The 26,915-nt window shown below is 43.8% G+C and overlaps 1 protein-coding gene across 1 annotated transcript in view; it reads left to right on the top strand.

The window, feature by feature from the left end:
• The window catches only part of kcnma1a (potassium large conductance calcium-activated channel, subfamily M, alpha member 1a), a 133,490-nt gene extending 109,435 nt beyond the window's left edge, over positions 1–24,055 (top strand). The window contains exons 24-35 of the mRNA XM_053436305.1: positions 2,571–2,664; positions 6,957–7,083; positions 8,211–8,435; positions 9,033–9,225; positions 12,238–12,351; positions 13,684–13,767; positions 15,519–15,649; positions 17,988–18,182; positions 18,626–18,744; positions 19,470–19,694; positions 21,422–21,450; positions 23,833–24,055. Coding sequence (XP_053292280.1) covers positions 2,571–2,664; positions 6,957–7,083; positions 8,211–8,435; positions 9,033–9,225; positions 12,238–12,351; positions 13,684–13,767; positions 15,519–15,649; positions 17,988–18,182; positions 18,626–18,744; positions 19,470–19,694; positions 21,422–21,450; positions 23,833–23,984 — 1,688 coding nt within the window. The 3' untranslated portion in view covers positions 23,985–24,055. The remainder of the gene's footprint in view (positions 1–2,570; positions 2,665–6,956; positions 7,084–8,210; positions 8,436–9,032; positions 9,226–12,237; positions 12,352–13,683; positions 13,768–15,518; positions 15,650–17,987; positions 18,183–18,625; positions 18,745–19,469; positions 19,695–21,421; positions 21,451–23,832) is intronic.
• The last annotated feature ends 2,860 nt before the right edge of the window (positions 24,056–26,915 follow it).

Raw genomic sequence — 26,915 nt, forward strand, 5'->3', positions numbered from 1 at the left:
TGAATCTAAACTGAAATGAGAGAAATTGCAATGTTTTTTTTAACAGAAACAGCCATTTCATATTAGTAGTTTATTAAATAATCATTACATATTTTTTTATTCTAACAATTATGACATAAAAAGCAGTGTATCATTTTGTATAGTTTAGAACTTTTTACTTTTTATGATTACTAATACAGGCTTTCTCACACTTTTTATTCTCCATTGTTTGACAGTAATGGATGAAGTTAGACCAACATTTCAAAACCAATCAGTTAAAGCCACCGGCTGCACCCCTGCCTCCATCACCTCAAATGAATTCCTCCCCAACGCCCTGCACCCCAACCAGGACCCCCTGGTCAGGCCGGGCACAATCAACATCCCCCTTGTTAATAACCGTAAAGGAAGCCTGCTCCCCGCGGGGCGAGGGCCGCACCCCTCCAAACTGCGCTTCAGTATCTCAGGCCCGGGAGACGTGACGGCCAGATCCCTGGCTGAGAGTCGGCTGAATCGGGCCCGCAGTCTGCCGGTGAAATACCGCTACCATCCCAGTAATGCCATGCTGCTCAGTCACAGTAGGCACTGTAGGTCGCCCCCTTAGCGGGATGCATCAGTCAGTAACCCCCGCCTGGCCCGTCCCACCATTGTGCCTTGTTTTCTGCATGACGGTTCACTGTGCTGGAGCTGCTGCTGTGGTTGCCCCCGCTGCTTTGCACGGATCTGCCTGCTCGTGCAGTGGCTGCTACTGTCTGGGTGACTTCCCAACTGGAGGAGGAATAAGACTTTTTAGAAATGCAATTCTTATCAATTTGTATTTTTAGACGTGCTGCACAGCTCTGAGGATACTGACCTTTGGGGAGAGGAAATAGAATCTTTTAAAGTTTTTAATCTTTCGTTGGAAAAGCTTTTATTGCCCATTGGTTGGAAAGTATTTAATGTTATTGTTTTGGCTGAAAGGGAGAAACATTAGATTTATACTGTTAACACATTAAGTATAAACCAGGAGAATTCTGTAAAACAATACGGCAGCGAATGCATATTTCTGATGTGGTGTTTTTCAAAGTACATTAGAGAGCGAATTATTTGTAAAGAGGAAAGTGCTCCTGATATTAACTACTCCGAATGCCCAACTGCAAAAAAGGAAATGTCAGACAATGACATTTTATTAGAAGGCAAAGTCATATTTCTTATCTTTTATTAGCAGAATTAGGTGACAGCCTAGAATGGGTGCTCAGACAATAATGAAATTCCACCTGCTTGGAATAGTCACGGCTTGCGGCGGGCACATTGATTTGCACTAATATCATGCTGTGTTATTGATTCCTAACCAAAGGACTAACACAGGTTTGAAGTGACAGTGCACTTGGCATTTGCAGCTGAGCGGGTGCAGAGTGGATGAGAGCATCTGGGTGCCTGTCTGAACGCTCTTGAAACTCTCAGACACTAGTGAAGATCAGAATACTGTTATAGCTCCGCTGAAATCTTCAGACAGTCGGGCCTGGCCTCACTCAGGGCTTCTCTTTCTTGTCCTCCTCTGTCTGACTGGGACTTAAGCAAAGTTTGGAAAAATAGTGCTTTTGCCCCCCCCCCCCCCCGTTTGTTTCTCAACACGGAAAAAGCAGAGTTGACAGGAAACTGAACTTGGATCTGATCAAAAAACGGAGCTCTGTTGTGGCTGCAGCTCCGAGCCCTACAACCACTTAACAGCCAAAGTGTCAAACACAAAAAAGTGGAATATTTCATCTTAAATAAATCATTTATTTTTCAGTTTAACTCTTCAAAAAAAAAAAAAAAAAAAAAGCCGAGACCTGACCTTCATCTGCTGGAGGGTGACGAGCAATTACTAGCTGCTTTCATAGTCCACTAACTCATACCCTGTCAGCATCCGTCATGGTGTGTGTGTGTGTGTGTGTGGAGTGCTAAGTGATCCCTCGGCATGGAGGTAGACCTGTAGAAGAGCCATTGTGCGCTTTAGAATGAACTGGAATGACGGGGTGGGGTTTAAGTTGCTACATGTAGAGAAAAGAGAACAACACAAGATCCATCTCCATAACCTCATTTATCTCATTGTCATTGCTTTTGCCCCGCGCACCATTGACAATGACAATCTGTACCATCTCATGGCAATTAATGGTGTAGGTAGAGCATGGTCCCTCTGATGCAGACTGCTAGAGGTCCAACCTGCACAGTTTATTGGGTTTAACAGCAGCGGTAGTGTAGCAGTGGAAGCCCTGTTAAAAGTGCACCTATAGCAGAGCCAGAGATATGGGGGTTTTGGGACGTGAGCCCTCCGTGACATTTTCAGGTCGTAAATTGGTTTTTCTCCGAGGTTTTCTCCTGCCTTTCTCAGATTTACCATTGTCCGTTACTAATGCTTTCTCTATATTTTCCCAATTTGACACTGAATTATTAATTTTCCTTTTTTTTTTTTTTTTTTTTTACTTCTGTTCGTGTTTTTTGGGTTTTGTCTTTGTTTGCAATGACTGATTAATTGTTTGTTGTTAATTTCTTCTTTAAAAATGTCAGGTCCAGCACTCTTTCCCCCCCCGAGCGTCTGTCTCTGCTCTGACATCCTGTGCTTGTGTTTGCAGTTGAAGACGAGCATCCGTCGACGCTCTCGCCCAAAAAAAAGCAGCGCAACGGAGGGATGAGAAACTCGCCCAACTGCTCGCCCAAGATGATGAGGTAAGCGACGCCCATTCATCTCCATCCGTCTCTCAAACGGGGAGTGAGAGGGAGTCAGATAACGGAGGAGAGGATGGAGGGAGTGCCTCGGTGCTAGAGATACTTCGGCGGTGGATGCCGCTGCTGATGGCGGTGGTGGGAGTTTTTGGGATGGAAGGAATGGGGGGGTGGGGGGCAAATTAAGGATGGCAGAGGAAGGAGGTGTGAGGAAGTCTGCGAGAGAGGAGAAGTGCCCTGTTATGCTCTGGCTGTTGAGGATGGCATGCTGTCAGCTGTTAATGACGGAGCTGAAATAATATTTCTGCCATGAGAAGCGGCTGTGAGGAGCTGTTTAAAAACTCCTCTGGCTCTAAAGTCCCAGCTGTCACCTCCTCCGGTCTGGTCCACATGTACTCCTTAAACAATGCTGGCACTAATGACACCGGCAACCAATCAGAGGGACCTGCATGGTTACTTTGCCCTCAGGCGCCTCCTCTATTGTGGGGAGTACTGTTTCTGGTACTTAAGGCCATATGTGAGATGTATCATCACAATCAAATATGAATTCAAATATTACCTTCCTTTTATGCTGTCCCGTGGAATTAAATTGCCGTTAATTGATTTTGAAAGATAAAAGGGGGATGGTGGTTCTTTTTTTTTTTGTGCTCCTCCGCCTCAGAGGCATGGGTTAGCAACACGGCAGCGTGGTTAAGGCGGGGGAGGCCCCAGCTTGCACGTCGGGACGGCGGCGTAAAGGGACGGTGGTGAAGATCTAACAGGACAGGAACACTCCTCGCTGTCTCCTAATGAGGCTGAGTGTTATGGTCATCACCTTCACGACTTCACGTGAGGAAAACATCTGGAGAGAACTGTGCCGAGAGCGCGAAGTGTGCGGGGAAATAAATCGTGTTTTCTGTGTGGAATTAAAAAGTCCCTGAAGGCATAAACAAAAGATTGTTGTGCCAGGATGTTTAAAATCGGCAAACAAAGTGGAAAGTACAAATATACTTTGAATCCTATCATTGATTTCTGAATTATGTTCTTGTTGTTGCTTGTTATTGTGCCACGGTTTGTTTTCCTTACATTGGAGCAGAGGTCTTTGTATGTTGCTTCTGCGAGTTTCCCTGAGGCAGCGATTCCTCCTACTGCTCTGGCGTGCCTATGTGATTTTGTCCAGCTCTTGTCAGCCTCCCCCTCGGTTCTCCACACACACACACACACAAAAAAAGCACTTAATAAGCCTTCACACTTGCCAAACCATTAGCCCAACACAGAGTCATACCCTTCAGTCTAGTTTGCAACAGAGCATCATTTTTCGATGCCCTTGCTCAGAGGGAGAAAACGACTACAGAAGAAACGAGACGTTGGCGTATTTCCAGCTAACTGCTTGTTTAAGAGGCTGTTTAGTTTGCCTAACTTAAAGCACAAAAACCTTTTCTTCTCTTCCCTGTTTTTTTTTGTTTTTTCTTCGTCTTGCTCGCGAGACGGTCCCCCTCTGCCGTGTAATATATGCATCTCCGCTTTGATCTCGCAGTGATAATAATTCTTGAGAGTTATTTACTCAGTTTTTGAAAACGCTTCAAAGCGGTGTCAAAGTTTTTTCTGCTTTAGGGCTGCTTCTGTATTCTGCTGGCTCTTGGGTGCCGGGGGATGACAGGTCCTCTGTTATAGGTGTAGATTTTTTTTTTTTTTTATTCTCCAAGTCTTAGCCTTCAGCAAAACATCAAATTACCCATTGGAGTCCACAGCCCCCCCTCATCCCCCCCCCTCCCATTCGCAGCTGCCCCCCCGCCAACATATAACACCATATATATTAAACAGTTGTTCTTTACAAGGTGTGTTTTATGCACAATGAAAAGTGATTGTTTGAGGTAGCCTTAGGGATACTTTATTCTACAAGCAAGGCGGGGGGAAAACACAGTAGAGAGCGAGCGAGCGAGAGAGAACGAGCATACGTATCAAGTATGATTTTTACAGGACTCGCAGCCTAAAGGCCTTTGTAAATAAATAATGATCAACAGATTGGCTGTGGGCTTTTGAAAAGCATGCCTTTGTCAGTTTGCATGATGGGGGAAATTTTCAAAGCAAGAGGCTGCCTTCGTAGTCTGGCAGAGAGGGATTGGGGGAGCACGCCCATCCCCAGCTTGTGACTGCAGAGTGATACACTGGAATAACTCAACTCTGTTTGAAATATATACTGAGGGAGGGAGGGAGGGAGGAAGAAAGAGAGGGGGGGGGGACACTGAAGTTAGACATGCTGTAAAGGAAATATTTGTCCTATATATAATAGTGCATCTGATAAAATTGTTTATTTTACTCAGGGAAATATTTTGCTTCACAAACCAATATACTGTAAATTCATTACAAACAGAAATTGGGTTGTTGCGTTTTGGTGTGGGACTTTCCGTTGAAGAATATTTCAAATGAATTAAATGTAAAAAAATAGCATTTTGTTATCTATTTAAATCTATTTATGCAGTTTATTGAAATGTCAAAGGTGACATTGAATCACATGTTGCATCCTGACCTATATCCTCAGCACGGTGGTGTTATTAGTTTCCCGGCCTCCTGTCCGACATGTCACTCTCCTAACGAACCGCCTCTCCACCGCGCCACTGACAACATGTCCTCAAACCCTTTTGACGGGTCATGACTGACGACGTGCGTCCAATCGCTGGAGGTATCATCCGCAGCTGACATCCCTTGGGCGTGGCACTGTGGCACTGTGGCACGGGCGTCATGTCTGCTCTCCCCGAGCCCCGTGGTAGGTTCAACCCGAGGCAGGGAGAAGGCAGAGGGAGGAGGAGGAGGTGTGCGGAGCCGGTGACAGGCTGCCAGTCACGCCGCTGACAGCTCTGTGAAAGATAGCTGTCTTGGCAGAGAGAGGTGGAGCGGCAGCCCGCCTGCATGCGCCAGTCAGCCCCTGTGTGGAGGCGAGCGGAGCCGAGCAGATTGAAGTGACGGGGGGGGTGGGGGGGGCTCCGTGGAGTTGATTGGCGCAAACACGCAGCTCTGGATGAAAGATTCAGGCTGAGTGTAAAAAACACTAAATGCTGTCAGTGTTATTATCACCTGCACTAACTGATAGAGGGAAGAGGGGGAAAGAGAGGTGGTGAGACGGTGGCTAATTGACAGGTTCTTTTTTAAACAACTTTTACTTTTCCCTGCGACGGCGTGCAACCCAAACGCCGGCTGAAGGAAGAGACGGCATCAAAGCGTTGTCAGTGAATGACAGTGTTGATAGACGATGGAGAGAGTGATACTGAGAGAGATGTATGTCAAATTCTTGAGATGCTTTCTCCCATTTTACTCAAGCGTCTGTCTCCGTGTGCACTTCTCTGTTTTTTTCCGAGATGGTGCAGCGCTGCCTTAACCAAGGATTTCATTATTCGGGTTGAACTGTAAATAAATTACGTTTGCATCGCAGCTGAAACAACAATATGGTTATTGTGAAGCAGCGGTAAAAATATTAAAAAAAACCTGCAGTTTCTTTTGACTCAGTGGGTTAGGGTGAGATATTCTGGGTTTTGCCTTTAGAGGAACTGTGAGAACACGTCTCGTAGGATAAGTGCAAGAACAAGAGAGGCAGCCGAACAGGGCTGACAGGAGGCCTTTCATGGTCAGTGTTACACCGGATAAAACTCAGCAGCCCACTCCTGTGGATTAGTCTGTTTGGTTGTGACACGCTGCTGAAACATTAATGTCCATCAGTTGTGGAAGCAAAATGTGATTGGGCAAATTCCTGAAATATTTAAAGCGTGCGCCTGTTGGAGCGTTTACTATTTGCTCGGCGTGGCGTCGAGAACTGGAGGAGAGGGTAAGAGCTGGTAATTGGCCTTGTGTTGTCATGCCATTCAGTCAGTAGCATTCAAGTCTCCACCCGACTTGCTGTTCTCCTCCGCACCACTGCAGGCACCAGGGTCTTCTAGTTCTCTGATGGTGCAGGCATCAAGGACGAGAGGGAATGGAGGAATGATGTGTTAGTTTTTGGATGTACAATATTATTGCAGTTAAAAAAAAATGCACTTGCACTTTAAATGTCTAAGCTGAGTTTTAAAGCTTGTATCTTTTTATGTTTTTTTTATGTTTTTATTGATAATGTGTCTTGTGTTCTTTTTAAATGTGAACTGACGCCTGATCTGTGCAGTCCGGCATTTCACAGTTGAAGTGATGAATAAAGCTGAATCTTAATCAGATCTGACTTCTCTGTGTGTATCTCAAAACAAATCCAGGTGGTTCTGCAGCTTTGACCTCGAGGCCGCAGTCATTTCACAAAAATGTGCCAACGTGCACGTGTTGTTTTGTCTCCTCAGTCGACACGACCCCCTTCTGATTCCTGGAAATGACCAAATCGAGAACATGGACATGAACGTGAAGAGGTATGATTCGACAGGGATGTTTCACTGGTGCCCGTCTAAGGAGATCGAAAAAGTCATCCTGGTGAGTTGGGGGGCAAGAGCTTTGTGAGTGCAATGCAATAAAGAAATGTAAAAGAAATATACACAAAATAACAACAACAACAACAACAGAACTGAAGTTAAAGTAAGTGATGCTCAGGAGCAAAGGTTTCCCCTCGATGCTGTAGCAACACAGTCACAAACTAATATGTACTGACATTTCTCTCAATGCCTCTCTGTTGTTTCAAGGTGAGTTTATTGTTTTTTATACATATGTATATATCCTCCAAAGATCTGTGAACCGCATCTCAGCTCCTCCCCACGCATGGGTTTGCTCTGATATTTTTGCAACGCAGTTTGTAAGCATTTAGGTTGAGGGTGATGGGTTTGGTGTCCAAATCAAATGAAATTACCTTTTAAAGTTGAGATTTAGGTTGTTGTTTTTCTTTCTACACTTTTTCTCTTGATAGATTTCATTCAGGTTTTTATTCTAATTTAATATAAGGGAGAAGAATATTCCTGGAGTGTGGTCACTGGACCTGATCTATGGATAATTTCGAAAAATGTTTCATCCACTAGATCAAATCGATGCTCCAAGTTTAACCTCATGTTTCCGGTAAACAAAGACACAGTGTTAGTTTGAAACAAACATCAAGCTGCTGCGACAGATCTCGAAAGCAGAGGATTTGCATTGTTCTCTCACGACATTAAGGAGCTTTGTTTATGCTTTGTTTTATGACAGAATGCTTGCATACTTGCACACATACATAGTGTATGTGCCTAAAATCTTACAAACTGCATTTTAAGCCAACTGCCCTTTGATAAAAAAATCGCATTTTTGTTTTGCTGTGTGAAAATCCTGACAATCCAATAAACTGCTTATAAACAGAATAGTAGTTAACCAAATCCTCGTTGATGTAAATGTTGCAGCCTGTTAATAGATGATATTTTAAAGAAGAACTATCATGTATGTTTCAGCTTGGTTAACAAACTATTTAATGCGGGTTTATAACAGTTTACAACAGACTTTTAAATGCTGTTGGTTTGGTCCCTCATGCACACTGCCCGCTTTTCTGTTAACAGCCCTCATTTCTTTTCTGTGTCTCTTACTCCTCTGTTTGCACCCCCACTCATCCCTCCCTCTCTTTCTCCTCTTCTCGTTCCCTGCAGACCCGGAGTGAAGCCTCCATGACGGTGCTGAGCGGCCATGTAGTGGTCTGTATATTTGGGGATGTCACGTCCGCTTTGGTGGGGCTGCGAAACTTGGTGATGCCTTTAAGAGCCAGCAACTTCCATTACCACGAGCTGAAGCCCATAGTGTTTGTGGGCTCGCTGGATTACCTGCGAAGAGAGTGGGAAACTTTACACAACTTCCCCAAGGTCTCCATCTTACCTGTGAGTGCACCAGTGCCCCCGCCACGGGAGATGAATCTGAAACTCTGTGGTTGTGTATGCGTTTGACTGACATTTTGAGTTACGTGCACAGTGAAATCCTGAGAGGCATTGTCAGCTTGATGTGATCACACATTACTCAATTGAATGATCACTCTCTGCGAGCTCAGTCAGCCCCCCCCACCCCTCCCCACCCCGCCCTCTTCTTCATTTTACCAGGGCAGTGACGCATCCTGTATATCCAAGATGGAGTTTATGTGTTGCAGCTGCGGTGCCCATCACAGATGGCGTGGCTCGCCGCCTTAGAGCTTGTTAGGCCTGACTTGACTGATGATCAGAGGAGAATCCCAAACGCAGCCCTCAGCGCAGGCTAGCCTTTAGATTGGTCCGTGTCTCTGATTCTCCAGTGCCCAGTTAGATCAGTGGAATGTCATCGCCTCGAAACAAGAATACTTGTTAACTAATTTCCCAAAGCTCCACTCTGCCCACTTCTTAAATTTGTTTTTCTGTCCCCCATGTCTGTCTCTTCTCCTCTCCCCGCATTTTTGCTTCCTCCTCTTCTGCCTCGCTCTCTCCCTCTCTGTTCTCCTCACCCTGAAGGGTACACCATTAAGTCGGGCGGATTTAAGGGCTGTCAACATCAACCTCTGCGACATGTGTGTAATCCTGTCAGCCAATCAGAACAATATCGAAGACGCCTCACTGCAGGATAAGGAATGCATCTTGGCATCGCTCAACATCAAATCTATGCAGTTTGATGACAGCATCGGGGTCTTACAGGCTAATTCCCAAGGTAAGGAGCGTCCTATTGGACTGCATGTGCACGGCTGCCCTGAGGGGACAGGTTGTGGCAGGGAGAGGAGACGCTATTCAAAGATGGGAAAAGATGACAGGAAAAAGGGGAGGGTGAGCTGAGGGAGAGGGGAATGGAGTTTGTCATGCACAGTCTGCTAAGTGTCCTTAATTGAATTTCAAGTTGGTTGTAAATGGCATCTATAAACAGACTTAACTGTAACTCCTGACGACTGTGTTGATTGTTCCATCAAGCCCTTGAAGAGTGTTTACTCCATTTCATTTTCTGCTGATTTCAGTGGCGTCCCTGGTAATTACATGCTGCTCCTTGTCCTTGATAATACTTTATAATGATGTAATCAACGTGACTGTGTCACTTGATGTTGTTCCCCCTGATCTGGTGTCTGGTGGATCGTCTGGAACAGATTGTTGATGTTTGCAGACAAACACACGAACCTGGCATCCCATCAGGCCTCATCATCATTAAGCAGCCAGTACAAATCACCAGGCAGGCCAATTCAGCTGCTCCTCATTAGTCACAACAAAACAGTGACACAGGCGTGCGCACACCTTCGTGTTCGGTTGTGTGTTCGTCCGCACGCATCGCACACAAGCAGTCACTCATGCAAACGCAATCTATCCACACACACACCCACAAACAGGTAATCCTCAGTTTATGATTAGCCTGAGAGGCATGACATGCCTGGAGCTCAGTACTATTTAGAGCCACCACAGTGACTGTTGTAAATACAAATCAAAGTTGAAGGTCCAAGAGGCCATTATTTTTTAGTGCAGAGCACTTCCACATGTTTTAGGAGAATGCCAATGCTGTTATTTCTCCAGCCTTGAGTGAGTGATGTGCTGTCGATAGTGGTGCCACTGAGGAACAATAAGCAGGGGTAAATCTGAGAGCATGCCGCTCCTGGGAGCCGTATCCACAGAAAGCCACCTCGATATGAAGCCCACTTGCCTATATCCTCTCCCAGGGTCGATGGATGGAGCCTATTGTCATCAATAATTGGGTCTTACATCAACCAACCATTTCAGTGATAAATACTTCACTTTAGAAAGCACACACACACTCCACGGTGACATGCAATCATGCATACACGAGGAAACACACACACACACACACACACACACACACATACCCAGACGCTGCTATTGTATCATAGGTATTGCTTCTGGGATTCCTTCCTCCCTGAATGCTCCAATTCAGACGCTGTCTGTGGAATTTAAAACAAGAAGGTGCAAATGAATAAATAAACATGCGCTTTCCTGGGGGAGAGCTTCTCACGGCTGCTGTAGCATGTAGTCAACCACAGAGCATAGCTGTGCCCAGGGGGCTACAGGGATAAGGGGGTACGTAACCCAGATCTCACATGTCTGTTGTGCATTGTAGTCGGTAGACAAGGTTAGAGCCTCACAGGGGCAACAGCCAGAGGAGGAGACATGGTGTGTGATCAGGCTGCTTTTCAAACGCCGGCTGGTGTAGTCTGGGCAGGGAATGTTTTTTTATAAAATGTTACCGTGCAAACTGATTGTAAGAACATTTATAAAAAGAATAGAAGACTTAAGTTTATACAAATATTTGAAGTATTTTATTTGCCATAGGTGGGGATTTCATGTGATTTTCCTACATGAATTCACTAATATAGGATTACGATGATCGCTGAGATAAACCCATCTCGGTTATGAGGTGTTTTAACGCTCTGGGTCTGTCCCAGACAGACACACAGCTCTCTGTTTGCAGCTCACACTGCAGCTTCCTGAGCTGTTTGTAATTTAACAGGTTTTGAAAGCAGCTCAGCAGCAGGCCTCATGTATCCCTGTTCTCACCAACAATCACTTCCTGCTGTACACCCGGCGCAGAATGGAAACGGCTCCTCTACAGCTCTGTGCTGTCTTCATGTTCACTATGATACATAAGAGCAGTGTTTTTAGAGGCAGTATCCAAAAAAAAACACACAAAAAAAACTTGCTGTCACTCTCCGGTGGAGTGAACCTCATCCTTTATGGACATCGACAAAATGATGTTTTCCCTGTCTGAGCTCGAGCTCCCTGGTCGACTCAAAATGTCAAACCTCCGCTATCTCCAAGTTCAATAATTGGTATAACAAGAGTAATGATTATCCAGGCCTCAGTTCAGTGTGTGCTTCCTGCTGTGTACTAAACTATTTGGTGTCTTCTCGGTTGCAAAGGGCTGGAAGATCTCTTTTGTAATGTAAGCGGCTCATTGTGTGTGCGAGCGTGTGTGTGTTTGTCTTTTCTGTCAAGAAACACTCACACACACGCATTGGAAAAATGTGCAATCCTTTTAAAAACTTTGTGACCTGAATATATTCCCTGCATTATGTTTCCTTGGTGGTGGCACTATAAGCTGGCATTTTGCTGTAGTCAGCACTAAATGATGGATGTCAAAACACAGTTGATGCATTATGCATATAGCATTACAGATTTAAGGTGTTTACTTGTCACTTTGAGGAAATGCAAAAAAAATGTGAAGTCATGTGAATTCATAGTCCTGTCACTTGCACTTGCGCCGCGTGGTTCTGAGCCACGCCATTTCCGATAAAAGGTTTTCAGGATCCACTTCACCAATTTTATCGGAACAAAATGAACAACATACAAAATTTATGTCGGGCCCGGTGATGGAGGGACGTGAATGCTAAATATGTCTTAGCTGACCCCTAAAAGCACAGTATCCATATTGCAAATTTCTAGAGGGCCCCTTGTTCACTCAGCCTTCACTTCCATTTCCCCCTTTTTTTTGTCAATCCACACATTTGAATGACACAGAAAGCGCACATCAACAACTTCCTGCTGAGTGAGCTGACATGCACTATGTATAATGGTGTTGATACAGAGTGCCAGGTTACCTCCTCATGCTTATGATACCTACATGAGTGGCACTTTTTTTTTTTTTTTTGCTAGGACAGGGTTTTTTCTCCTTGATCTCTTTATGACTCTTTCTGTATTATGTACTCATGTCTTCTATTTACCTGTATTCCAGGTTTCACGCCTCCTGGAATGGACCGGTCATCTCCAGACAGCAGTCCAGTACATGGCTTCGTGCGTCAGGCTTCCGTCACCACCGGATCCAACATCCCCATCATCACAGAACTAGGTTAAAGCCGTTTCCAATCATCTTTACAGTGCAAATGTCGCATGCCACACAGCCAATAACCTCAGATCAACTCATTTACTCATTCGCAAACATAAACACAGAGAACTGATAATCCCAATACTTCCACTTCATGCCGCTACCAAAAGTTCGAGCGGACTCAGGAATGCTCTGTGTGGAATTTTTGTTCACGTTGTCCGTAGCTTTGCCCAACTCGAGTTCTTATTCGTACGTGAATTATTGGATTCGGCTAGTAATTTTCTTCACCACTTTTTTGGGGTCGAGTGGTGATAATGTTAACGGCAAACAGAGGAAGATGTCTTTGCTCCCCAGGACATTGTGGAACTCTGATGTTGGACAGGCGGTTTTAGGACGATAGCTTCATCCTCCCGCAATTTGTCCACTAATGCACGGGAGTAACTTCAGCCTGATGGAGAGGGTGAGAGAGGGAGAACAGGGAAGAGAGTGAAAAGGTTGAGGAGATGAAAAAAAAAAACTGCCTTGGTTGCAAAATGGGTCCATTTATTAATAACAATGGCAGTGGCTGTATTCCCAGTGGTGCTGGGGACTCATGAAACTTTCAGATCTCTGAGGGGCCTTCTAAAGCACCAGAGACTGGCTACTCTGTCTCCCCTGACCCAATTAGGGAGCAATGGAGCATGAGCCCGGCTAAGAAAAAGGCCAGAAAGAGAAAGGAGCTACTTAATGTTACTTGTAACCGGGCCAGCCATTACCTGCAGAGAGGCTCTCCCTATTAGGCCGCCGACTGCAAACGCAACCATCGAAACTATAGATGCTATCCACGTAGGGAGTCATAGATTGTGTGTCCTGAGCAGCGTTGTGCCTCCGCGTGCTCTCGGCTAACGAATTTCACAGCTAGCTGGGATAGCATTGTCCTTGAATGCGGGAAGGAGGGAGCTCACGCAGGGCTAGAGGGTGTCTGCACGTCTCACCGGAATCACATTCTGTAATTACATTGTCATATGTTCGGTTTGCGGTGCCAGGGGCAGATTAGAGTCGAGTCGCACCATGAGAACACCTCATCTGAGTTGTGTGATCAATTTTGTTTGCGTGGAGTGTAAAGTAGGTGTGTTTATGGATAAGACCTTGTTTATCCCTTTCCACTGACTTACCATGAAATAATGTATTGTCGCTGTTGTGGTGCACACCGCCGCGGCAGCTCCGGCTTTGTGCACTCTAATCCACGGCTCTTCACTTTGAGACGCCGGACAGCCGTGAATGTGTGTCGGGGGTAAATTCCCCCGGAGTTGACACCGGTGTAGTTTGAGACACCACTTCTCCTTTCCCTCTCCGCACCTGTCTCATCGCCATTAGCTAAACCTGGCAAACCACTGCCATTGGTTTCCCTCAGTCAGGAAAAAAAGAGTGGAACCCACAAACAAATGATAACAGAGCTGGGTGAGCCGAGCCTTTGTCCTCTGCTGCCGCTCCCTCGCTCCACCGCTCCACTCCTCATCAGCTTGTCTTGATTTATCTAGCTGCAGTCAAGGCCCTCGCTGCTCCCATGGCTTCACTTTGAACACATTTTTTTGTATTCTTCGCTCTGGTTGTTTTGGCCCCTTTTTTTTTTTTTGTAATGATTTCTTTCTTTTTCTTTTTGGGGTATTTCTCTTTTTTCCTCCAGTTGCGTTTGCAGAGCATCGCCAGGCTTTGATCACGCTCGGTCTGTCCTCGTGGCTGTTTTCATAGCAACCCACCCGCCCCATCCATCCCTATCCCTCCTCCAGACACACACACACACACACACACACACATATACATATCCACATCCACCCCCACACACCCCCCTCCAAACCACTCTTTTTGGCCCGGGTCTGTTTGCATCAGCCCCTTGTCTCTTTGACTGACATTTCTGTTCCACAGCGCACAGGAAGCCTGGGAAGAAATCAGATTTCAAAAACAAAAAACTTAAGATCAAACAATCTTTTAAGCTGTTTATTTATTTGTTTTTAAATTCATATTCCAGTTTCTTTTTTAGTTTTTTTTCAGTTTTTGTCTTCTCCAGACCATATCTCTGAAGCTCAGATATCGGTGGAGTCAAACAAAAACTTGCGTGAGGCTCGTATTTTCAAAGTAACAATGGTTCATAGACCCTTCAGTGCCCGCTGCTGCCAGAAACCCAGTCCAAGGAAAAAGACGCACACTATAGGGAGCACTTAAGGTTTTTTATTCCACCAATTACGCCACAGACGAAAGAGAGAGAGACATCCTTGTTATTTCACTTGTTTCCTTTACACTGTGCCTTTTAGGTCTTTTAGCAGACCTGATACATTATTAATCGTGACATAAAGAAGTGTGTTGTTACCTGGCTTTAATTTGACTTTCAGGGGACAGGTAAATATTTCTCTCAAGGTGATGATGTGGAGTAAAACACATCTATCAAGGAAACCTCAGAAAGACATAGCATGAATTCATTAGTGCATGGTTTTCTCAAGTAGCCATTGTTGAAGTCCCACTTAGTATGTAGTATTAAAATGTTACAGTTTAATCAAGCAACACAGTCATTATTTTATATATATATATATATAAGCTATATATCACCTATTTTTTATTGCGGTTATTTAACAAAAAGACCAAAATACTTTTAAGACCGAGACTTCTACAATGGTTATCACTATGTATGCATATTATATTGAAATACTTTCTTCTGAAATTGTGGTTTGTCTAAATGTATGAAATGCTTCCTGCATGTGGATTTAATATTCTAAATACCTTTATAATCCTTAAAAAGTCAAAAATTATTTTTTTCACATTCCAAACAATGAAACAGTACGTGGACAGAAACTTACAGATAATGAGAAGTTTATGTTTTAACTGGTGATTCATTGAAACTGTGTTTAGGGTGAAAATGTGTCAATTGTTTGGATAAGAAATGAAGTTCTTGTAGAAGCGAAATATAATGTGCATCTAATGTTACATTATATTCGGAGCTAGAACCCTGGATTCAATACCTTACATACCTGAGACTTTACTGTACGTTGCCATAATATATCCAAATTTTGACACAAGCAAAATAAATAAATGAACAAACAATAAAAGAAGTATACATCGCTGAACTCTCAGGTGTGTTGGTGTCTGCGTGTGTGTGGTTTGGCTGCTGCCTCTTCACAGCGCCCGTCTCTAACTCCGCTGTGTTTCCCTTCTCTCAGTGAACGACTCAAACGTTCAGTTCCTGGACCAAGATGATGATGATGACCCAGACACAGAGCTGTACCTCACTCAGCCCTTCGCCTGCGGCACAGCCTTCGCTGTCAGTGTGCTCGACTCCCTGATGAGCGCTGTGAGTTCACCGGCACGCTGTGTCGGGAGTGTTTCTCTCAAACCTCAAAGATTCTTCCTTGGAAACACACATTTTACCACACACATTGTTGTTTTACTGATTATCACTTCATAATCGGGCATTTTTCTTTCAAATGCTACGAGAGTATTATTGGGAATGTGGAAAAAAAGTTGAAAAAAAGTAGAGAAGCGTTTCAAACAAAGTACATTGAGAAGATGTGCCCATCGGGTAACAATTGCATGTTGTTGCACTTCTAGAAACAGGAGGATGAAGGGAGATGGTGAGCAACTTCGAAGTAAGAGTCTCAAAAGATGGACCTGAGAAAAGTTTAGAAGCCGATAAACCCCAAAATGTAGTTTCTTTCTTTTTTTTTACTCCATCATGGTGGTCACTACTATACTATTTAATACACAATTTCAGATGTAGTTGGAGCTTTTATTTTCAAATACTCAAGTTTATGATAACAGAGACTATTTTCTTATTCACCCCTGCCAAGGAGGTCGTGTTTCTTCTGAGTTTGATTGTCTGCTAGTTGGCACAAAGCTTGGTGGAAGGATATGGTATGAGTCAGGGAAGAAACCATTCAATTGTGGTGCAGATCATGGGGCTGATCGAGAACTTGTTTTTACACTTTCTTTAACATTGTGAGAAAGGGTGTTTTTCCACAATTATGTTGATTTCACCGAGAATAATTCATTAGTCTTGATGAAAAAAATCTCTTCAGATGTACATACTCTCTGTGAGTGTGTGCGATTGTGGTTCACATTGATCTTTGCCCTAAATACTCACATTTATAGTAACAGAGAATATTTTACCAGACATTTAAGAAGTTACCATTAAAGTAGAGAATCTATTAAAATGGGCGGAGTCAAGGCAGAAGTTGGTTTAATAAAATGAAGCCGCACAGTTATCACACGTACCTGCCAGCTCCACCGACATTAAAAGATAGATTGTTGGCATCACCCCTCATCTTTAAGTGTTATGGATTCACCTCCGAGAGACACATCAGGTCTTTTAAAGGAAGTGACTATTGAGAGTTAGCATAATAGCGACAGCACAATTTAGAACAGGCCAAGGAATCGCTCTTCTTCAGAGAACAGCGGAAATAAGACAAAAGAGTCGGTAGGAAGAGAGAGAAATGAAATCCCTCTCCTCCACCCTCCCCACGACCAACTGTGTTTTTCCCTGGCTGTGATGGCTTAATTCCAGCAGCCCTCTCGGTGAGTGAGGGGTTAGAGGGGCGTGCAGACCGGAGCTGAGCGGGGAGCAGAGCAGGCGTCAGCTGTAGTCTGGCACTGGTCAGAGGTGAACGCAGCTAATGGACAGTGCTCATCCATCATGAGGCTCTGCAGGCCTGTCAGGGGCCCGGGGAGAGGAGCTGCCACTCCGGCCCGGCTGCCGAGTGACATCGGCTGTCTGCGCGCGCGGCAAAAGCAGGTCCTGATCGGCTTGAAGGACAAGAGAACCTGACACCCGCGGTGCACAGTCAAATCGTTGTTTCAGAAGGGAGAGAGCGGGCGTCATACAGCAGAGAGAGTAGTGTGCACCGGGGAGAGAGAAGAGCTGTGTTGAAGTACTATTGGTTTATATATTACAAGGCGATTCCATTTCATTATCAAATTGACCGTGTCTCTCAAATTTGTTACATATCTTTTTACATGACCCTATGAGCTTTTCCTGAGGGGATTCAATCACGAGTTGGATCTCCAGTCTACTTTAAGATATCTTGTTTAATATATAGTGGCATCTAGTTTTGCTATTGTTTTTGCTATGTTTCTTTTTAAGACTTCTTGCTCTGAGATTTCTACCCTCACCACAAAACAATGGAAGTAAATTAAATTATAATTGTGGTGCTTCAAGCTTAAATAAATGAAATGGCCAGAATATACTTCCCCATTAATTTTGATAACAAAAAAAGAAATCTTTCAATAGTTTTCATAGGCACTACCTTTTACCATATAAAGTTACAATAAAATAAAATTGTTAATGGTTGGATCAAAAGGTCCTGTTGCCTCCTTTTTATCGGGTCGTAGTGACAAATCTCAAAGACGGATAATCTGAGTAAATAAAACCAAAAGTAACTGTTTCACAAGATAACATCAGAGGTAAATGGTGTTAACCGAGCCAACGTATTGCATCATCGGAACGATGCACATGACAGAAAGTCTTCTGTAATCTCCCATCGCCTGTCTCTTTGTCTCTCGGGTCATTTCAGTATGAAGAGACACACTGAGAGCTGACATAACCAGGGCTGTGTTTTGTCCTCACATCTGCTACCGCCCTCCTTCAGACTCTCATGTCATCTGCTTACAGATATCCCCTCTTTTCTTCTCCCCAGACATATTTCAACGACAACATTCTCACACTTATCCGGACGCTGGTCACAGGGGGAGCCACACCAGAGCTGGAGGCTCTTCTGGCTGAGGAGAACGCTCTCAGAGGCGGCTACAGCACGCCGCAGACGCTGGCCAACAGAGACAGGTGTCGCGTCGCCCAGCTAGCCCTGTACGACGGGCCGTTTGCTGACTTGGGGGTAAGTGGAGGCCTAAGCAGAGATGACACATTTTGGCACTACCCAGCAGCACACATCTGGCCACCTCCGCTCCCCGCGCTTCTTAATCCGATGTGAAGAACAGTGATCACGCAAAGCGGGGCCATGGTGGGCGGAGAGGGAGGAGAGCTTTGCATAGAACAATGGACACCACCCAAATATAATCCCAAATTGAATTGGTTCCAACCTTGTTACCAGTCTGCGTTGCCAACATGTGATGTTCACCTGCATTAAAACACCTTCAGCAATGCATGACATTGAATTTGCACCAGAACTTTACAGAGACTCACTGTCTAACGCACACTGACCTAACGCACACTGACCTAACGCACACTGACCTAACGCACACTGACCTAACGCACACTGACCTAACGCACACTGACCTAACGCACACTCACGGGCTCGTTTGTGCTGTCGTTCCTCAGGATGGTGGTTGCTACGGAGACTTATTCTGTAAAGCACTGAAGACCTACAACATGCTGTGTTTCGGAATCTACAGATTAAGAGATGCACATATCAGTACAACAACCCAGTGTACAAAACGGTAAAACCACACTGTTCACCGAGCATCACAAAGAATATATATGTATTTTATGTAACATGAGTACCTAGATAAAAAAAGATATTGTTCTCTATTAATTCCAATGGGAAGACTGCAGGGTTTCTGTAGCTGCTTCAAAACAACTGAGGCAGATGTGAAAAATTGACCACACAAGACAGCACCATAGCATCAATTCCAATACTACATCTATACTGTATACCATAGTAAAAATTTAATATTTTACTTGGCATATAGAAATTGCCAAATCATATGTATTAAACTGATAATTGTCCTTTAATTTAACATAACCACGAATGTTCTGTCTGCATATATCCATATTTACTATATAATGTAGGCTACATAATAAATGGGTTTAGATTAGAGTACGGCTCAGGCCCAAATTCCCTATTTCCAGGACCCATTGGGACCTGTAGTGAACAGACAGGCTCACTACAGATTATTATGACTATTATTAATCTATGTTTATCATAATATAGGTATAGGTATATGCAATCATTTACATCATAACTACATTCAGTATATTTTCTGAAAAAAAGACCCCAAACTATTATATATATATATATATATATTATTAATGAAATTTTGCTTGAGATGAGGATGTCAGTTTGGCAAAGTAAAATCCCAATCTTCTAAACTCTAAATATGACTTTTTTGACATTTCTTTTCAATGTTAAACATTTAATCGTGTCTATAACCTTTCTCTTCAGATATGTGATCACAAACCCACCATACGAGTTTGAGCTGGTGCCCACAGACCTGATCTTCTGCCTCATGCAGTTCGACCACAACGCAGGCCAGTCGCGGACAAGCCTCTCCCACTCTTCCCACTCTTCCCATTCCTCCAGCAAAAAGAGCTCCTCCGTCCACTCCATCCCAGCGTCCAACCGGCAGAACCGCAGCAGTAAGACCCGGGAGACCCGCGACAAACAGAAGTATGTGCCCTCACACGCCCCCTGGAGATTCAGCCTGCATGTGTAGTGTGTTATACCTGACCTGTGTTTTATAATCCTGTGTGTGTGTGTCTGTGTGTAGACTGTGCCGACACGTGCACTGATGATAACTGCGTCTATCGTTTGTTTGGTGTGTGGTTTGTTTGTGTGACTCGTGTTGTGCGTCCATGTCCAGTGTTTCCTTTCTAATCATCTGCATGTGGTCTTCACTCTCACATCATAGCCATCATAACATTATAGGAAAAAAATTATTGAACTCGCTCTGTGGAAAACTGAGCTTATTTATATCAAGACAAATTAAGTTTGAAGCTTTATAAAAAGTAAAACTACTTTTCTCGATGGCTTCGCAGCTGTGGATGGAAATAAACTCACAGTCTCGACCACATCCAAATAAAATGATATAATTCCACACAACACACATGTAGTATGTTGTCTGGTCTACCTGTTGTACCTGTCCCTAGTATTAGTCGTTTTGTTTCTAACTCGTAATATTTGTGTAGTGAATAAGTGCAGTTTGTTGGATATTTGTGCACATGATCAGTTTGTCTCGATCATGGATGTAACGTACTGTGATTAACCCGCTGATATGGATTACAGAGAGCATTTGCCTTCTCATAAGCTCATTCCTCATTAGCAGTGTTGATATTTTGTTATTCATGGTGCATCTGTATTGCTTCACTGCATGGTCATGTTGGTAGTCCTCTTTAGCAGACGCTTAGATCCTGTTTTGTTTGGTATAGAATTCGGAGATTAAGTCAAATTTGGTGAAATTATTTTTGGTCAAAAGTTTTAGGACATCCACATTTTCTTCAGTCTTTATCGAAGTTTCAGCAGCTCAAGTCCACGCAATACACATAGAACTTGGAAATGTTAACTGCAATAAATGAAAGCATAAGTATAAATATCATAGAAAACAAAGCAAAACCTTTTTTTAGAGAGTAAGACATTGGCTTACTTACAGTTGCCTTTAAATGGATGATGCAATGAAACTTAATGCAAATATTTACTATCGTCTTTACAAAGACAGTGTTGGAGCAAACTGAGTTACTAGATTATTAGAAGAATAATGCCCTGTGAGAAATAGTACTGCATATCGGTCGTAACTATTGACTATGTAAAGATGGACGACATAACAGCTCTCCCAAGTGAAGCCAACGTATATTGTTCGCCACCTAGTGGCTTTCTGCGGTATAGGTCATTAATCCTCTCTCCTCCATGTCAGCAATATGGACCAAATTGAACATAACTAAAAAGCCCACATTAAACACATTTTCCTCAAAGGTTGTTTCTGTCAATGTTGGTAGTTCATCTGTTTGTGGAAAGTTTTATTAAATCTTTTTGACATTTGAAAATGAATAAAAGCTGGAGAGGTTTAGGTGCTCTAAAACTTTTGACCATTAGTGTATGTGTTATATAAATCCTATTCTCCCCCACAAAACTATGGAGGTGACACATTGAGTTTCTATTTTCACCTGGGAATATTCACCGGAGCTGAAATTTGAAATCGTGACGTATTCTAAAAGCATGCAGATTTGTTACTAGAATTACTAAGTGGTAGATGATACGCCCTCAATACATCTTAAAATGAAGATGTATTATATAGCCGAAATACTGTAATAACAACATGTAAGCCTAGAGTCACTTGTCAGTTGTGTTTTGACTGTAAATACTAATCACTTACAGTAGATTACTTACCTCTCTTTTTGAAGTGCAACAAGGATGAATAGAATGGGCCAAGGTATGCAAGTTAACGATTCTGCATGACTTAGCAACCTTTCCCTGGGGTTCTGATCATAACCATGTCCCGTGTGGACATTGTTATGAGGACGGGAGTTTGTTTTTTCTTTATTGTTTTTGTATGTTCTTCAGATGTTAAATGAACCATGCCTCAGTTTAAGTTTTGCTTTCATCTGGAAAGCAAAGAAAATGTCTGCTGCTGCTCCTTCCTTCTCCCTGCCATGATCAGGACCATCTCCACACTGCATGAGGTTGAGACGTCAACCCTTCTTTTCCTCCTCCAGAAAAAAATCCACATATTCTTTCTATCATTTTTTTCATGCATTTATTTTTTAATTTTTTATATGATTTATTTCCACTTGCGATGGTTTGCATTGTGTGAGAGGTCTGTGTGTGTTTGTGCATCTTCCCTCCAACTGAATGCTGTCAGACGACTGTAGCAGACTTTCGGGCTACATCCACACTGCTACGTTTTTGTTTTAAAACGCATCAATGGCTACGGATACACGCTACTCCGGAGTTTTAAAGGCAGTAAAGCGAAGAAGTTTAGAAACGCTGCTGGCGCTGTTTAAGTTTCTGCGTTTTCTTTTTGAAATTTTGAAATGATGACAGAGACTCACATCCGCTTGGTGATTGGGTATTTTCGGTCACGGAGTGGACGTGGATGTAACGTCGGTTCCAGCTGCGTTAGTAGTGGGTTAGTTTCAATTGAAAACGCAGTAGTATGGATGAAGCCTTGGATTGTCGTATTTATGCTGTCATTGAGTGCAGTTCAGTAGTAAAGTTATTGTTTTATCAGAATCAAAACACAACAAAGGTAATTTACATGTTTCCCCGACAGTTTAAAACCCAGATCGCAGCACACATGTAGGTCAGGCTGATTCCAATCCCCCTGATGCATCCAAATCACTCACTTCTTCACGCAACTTTGAGAAAGTGTGTCCAGCCTGGTGCCATCGGTCACACCAGGAAAGTGGGAGGTGTGACCAATGTAGTCTAAATTGAAGGGGAGGGAAATGAGCCCTGTAAGTTTCCTGCCTGGAACCCGGTGCGCCTGATATGATGGTTTGAGGCGACATCACTAAGTTCACCGTATCAGCAGCAGACTCCGGAGAGAGATGGCCGACATCTTGCTTCACCTCCGGCACAATTCTAAACATCAAATGCTCGTGCTGTAACACACAGCCCTGCAGCCTTACGCTTACTGACACACACACACACACTTGCAGGTGCACACACACACACACGCAGGTTTGCTCCTCATAGCAAAGTTAAAATGTGATATTACAACTTCACCCATAAGGAAGTGACATGTTGACTGGCATTGCAGATGCCTGTGAAGTGCTGGTAGAGAGTTTACAAACTTCTGACAGCGAGCAAACCCCCCCCCCCCCCCCCCCCCCCCCCCCCCCTTCCCTCAGAATCAGGGCTCTCATCGCATACTTAAACATGACAAGCTTCTCTAGAAAAAACGACTTATCCCAAACTCTCAAATCTCCAGCATGAGAGCAGAGCTTTGCTATGCAATGTGTTTAGGATGTAATGTCGGAAAGTTGCTCACCCAAATTACAACCTGGAGCAAGTTGCACAGCCGTGATAGGTGGTTGAAGTTCTCTCTTGAGCTTGAGTGTTTGAAGTATCCAGGTCTGGCTTCTCTGCCCACATACAATAGAAGTGAATTGGATTTCGTTTCTGGTGTTTCTGGTGCCCCCCCGAGACAATTTATTAAGTTTCCCTTTCCAGCGCATACTTTTGCAAACTTCAAATGTAGCAACTGTGCAAACACTCTTTTTCTTGCGCTTTACACAGACTGACCAGTGTGTGGCGTGCTCCTGAACACAACAGGAACTCAAGATCTTTGGCTTTGTCTCCTTTAATCTCAATTTGCACTGCTCCAGCCATTTTGACGATTTACTGTGTATACTTGCTTCTTGGTTTGCTTCTTCGCTCCAAACAACAGATGTTTGAAAGGGACTATTTCTTTGGTAGAACAAAGTGACACTGAAATCTGGTGACGGTGTTTCTTTGAGACGTCATTTTGAAATGTCTCTTAGTCTTAAAACCTGTGAATAAAACTAATGCTGTTTTTTGTAATTTGGGTGAATCAACCTTGCAGTTTAATGCAAATTCAAGATTTATTATAATTCTGACAGATTATATCCATGTTATTACATATGCCACTTAAATAAGTAATATAAAAAAGTGACTTAATACACCAGAGCAATCTCAAACTGGACCTCATATACATATAAGAATGTCCTGCACATGTATCACTTAAACTGAGGCCCTGTGGTTGTATATATTCCCGTGTTGCACACTTTATTCAAACTAACTTTTCCTTTTTTTCTTTCTTCTTCTTCTCTCGCCTTGTCCTCCTCTTCAGAAAAGAAATGGTTTACAGATGAACCAGAAAACGCCTACCCACGGAACATTCAGATCAAGCCCATGAGCACTCACATGGCCAACCAAGTCAACCAATACAAATCCACCAGTAGTCTGATTCCACCAATCAGAGAGGTCGAAGATGAATGCTGAACTCCAGGTTTTCCTGCTGACTCAGCAGACATCTGTAAGCTCTTTCCAGAGAGATGGGACGAGATCACCAGAGGGGGAGGGATGATGATGAGGAGGAGGAGGAGGAGGAAGAGGAGGAGGATGATGATGATGATGATGATGATGATGATGAAGATGAAGACCGACACATTTCTCTTCACTCATTCTTCTAATCAAGGGTTCGGCAGGAACCCCAAACTGGATGGGACCTCCTATGTGTATACCTTTAATGTTACTTCCATGCTCTTGGACATTTGTTTTATTTATTAATGTTTCCATAGAGATGTACATAATGACAATCAAGTAAGGATTGTACAGCCCCTCCCCCCTAGCACTTTTTGGAATTATTTTAAGAGTTGACGAAGAAAAAAAAAGAAAAGTACTTCCTGTAATTCTTTGCAATAGTTCACCTCTTCCTGTGACCAGACCCCACGGCTGTCGCGCCTGGTTACTGGAGGATGAGGGTTGCCGCGATAAACTGATCATATCATCTCCCAAAGATTCAACCAGAGGTCCAACCAGCTGGGGTCATCAGCCTCATACGTCCGGTCTGCTTCTTGTTCTATTTGCACTAAAACTGGGAAGAAAAAAAAAAAAAAGTTTCTTTTGACACAACTGGAACCATCCACCCCCCCTCCCTCCCCAAAAGAAAATTACTCAGAGGAAAGGAAGGAAGAACGAAGAAGGAAAGGAAGGAAGGAAGGAAGGAAGGAAGGAAGGGTTGCTTGGCTTCAGAGTTATACTAACCTCGCTCTTAGGTCGTTAACACACCATGTCATTGCTTAAGGTTTGTTACTTCCCTTGTGAGAGCGTTTCCAGTCCTGCAGACGACGTCGCCACGCAAAGCAGTTTAGTCTACACACTCCGAGAGCCGTGCAGTGTGGGTGTGTGCTGGCTGAAAGAGAAACTCTGGTACCCACATGTCTTCTGCTGATACGTCAGATCATAAAGCCTGAAACTGTCTCGAGCTCCTATCATAGCATGATATGGCCTGAGCCCCCCCACCCCCACCCCCCCTTGTAACAGATGCAGTGCAGTCGATCAACCTGAGTACATGAAGACGACGTGAAACTCCCGGTCCAACATGGGTTCAGGAGCATTTATGTACACGCTGTGTGTTTGTGTGTGTTTGTGTGTGTGTGTGGGTGTGTGTGTGTGTGTGTGTGTTTGTTTGCGTGTGTGTGGGTGTGTGTGTGGGTGCTTGCATCATCCTTCTTGTGTTGTACTGATCAGTGCCGTCGCCCCCCCCCACCCCTCCCATCAGCTTTTACGTGATGGTGCCCCTTTGAGGGAACAGCATGAGGGGTTTTAGCCATGGTAGAAGAATCTAGACGGTTTGGATCCACTAACAAAAACATCATGTCACGTCAAAACCCCAAATCCCCCCGACTATGTTTGAGCTGAGCCGACACGAACAGCAGCCGCGTGCCCACCGGTTAACGGTCCGCCGCGATGCCTGCAGCAGAATTGGGGCCACACGGAAAGAGTGGTGTCCCTTCTGAATGTTTTTATTTGTCTGTTACGAAAAGAAGAAAAAAACTCATATCTGAGAAAAAAATATGCCACATATTGCAGAAAAGTGGGCAAAAGTGGGTCTTCCTTTGATCAGAGCAACTGCCTGGCACGGGGTTGGCACAGAGGCAGAAAAGAGCTTGGATGTTCTCTTGTCGCCGATCCTGATGCCACACGCCTCAAAACTCTCAGGAGTTACAAGCTGCAGAGTTCGGCCCTCCATCTTGGGGGAAATGCTCAAACGTAGTGGGGTCTTTGAAATGCAAACAGCGCCACAGACCGCTAACAAGGACACGGGAGAGATGCCTGTGTCCTTTACTCCAGCCTTTGAGCCATGAGAGTTTCTTTTTCACATGTGTAGTCGCTGACGGATCCAAAACCAGCTGTGATAGCGATGGAGGTGGGAGCCCTGTGCTCACAATACACAAACTTTATACAAACATGTAGTTGAATTTATACATTAAAACATACTTATTTTGTATCCACAAACATACTCAATTTGTACTTATTTTTCTAGACGAGAAGCAAGTGAGAAGTACTTTACTGTAGATGATGGAAAAAATGACATAATTATCTTTAATCACAACGACATATCACAGGAGTTTCTTTCACTGTATCAACGTTTATTTCACATCGTACCGAATCAAAGGATTATTTTTTTTAACGCGCTGCCTCACTTTGACAAACTCTTTCACTCCAGAGCAAATAAAGCTTGAGACTGGCAGCTCGGCTCTTGTCGGGTGCTCGTAGTAACACATGGAAGCTCTTCTGAAGCTGCTCTCGGTTGCACAGATGAGCCGTGTCCACTAGGTAATCTGTCCGCTGCTGAGCTTTCTCTTGCTGTGAACATGCAGAGGAAATAGAGGTGTACAAGAATTATGTATCGGGGGGTAGATGTATTAAGATGGAGAACCGATCAGAGAAGCTAATGATAATGAAAAGAGTCGCTCCCTCTGTGTGGACGCCAGAACTGGACGACCTTCATTAGAGGTGTTTGACCTAAATTAGGTCCCTAGTGGGGAGGAAGACTCCGAACACTGCAGTACATTGAAAAGTATTTAAACATGTGACAGGGGATGCAGTGATGCTCCTGTCCAGGCTGTAAAGATAAAGTAATTCTAAAAAAAGAGAGAGAAAATAAACCATTTTGGAATATGTAATAATAACATTATATAGTGCTAAATATGTTAATGTGTAAATTCAACCCGTTATATAGACCACTTATCTTTCTCCGACAGAACCATCTGAGCTTCGGTGTCTGTGTATTGGCTGTGGTGTAACTATCATGAAGCCTCATGCACATTGTCCTGAAGTGAACTTTTGAACTGTGATCACCTCGTCGTCACACCGTAGCAACTAGTTTTCTTTTCAGAAAATAGGTGAATTAAATGTGTGTGTAAT

The sequence above is a fragment of the Pleuronectes platessa genome, chromosome 12 (assembly GCF_947347685.1).
Source record: "Pleuronectes platessa chromosome 12, fPlePla1.1, whole genome shotgun sequence".
Lineage (NCBI taxonomy): Eukaryota > Metazoa > Chordata > Actinopteri > Pleuronectiformes > Pleuronectidae > Pleuronectes > Pleuronectes platessa.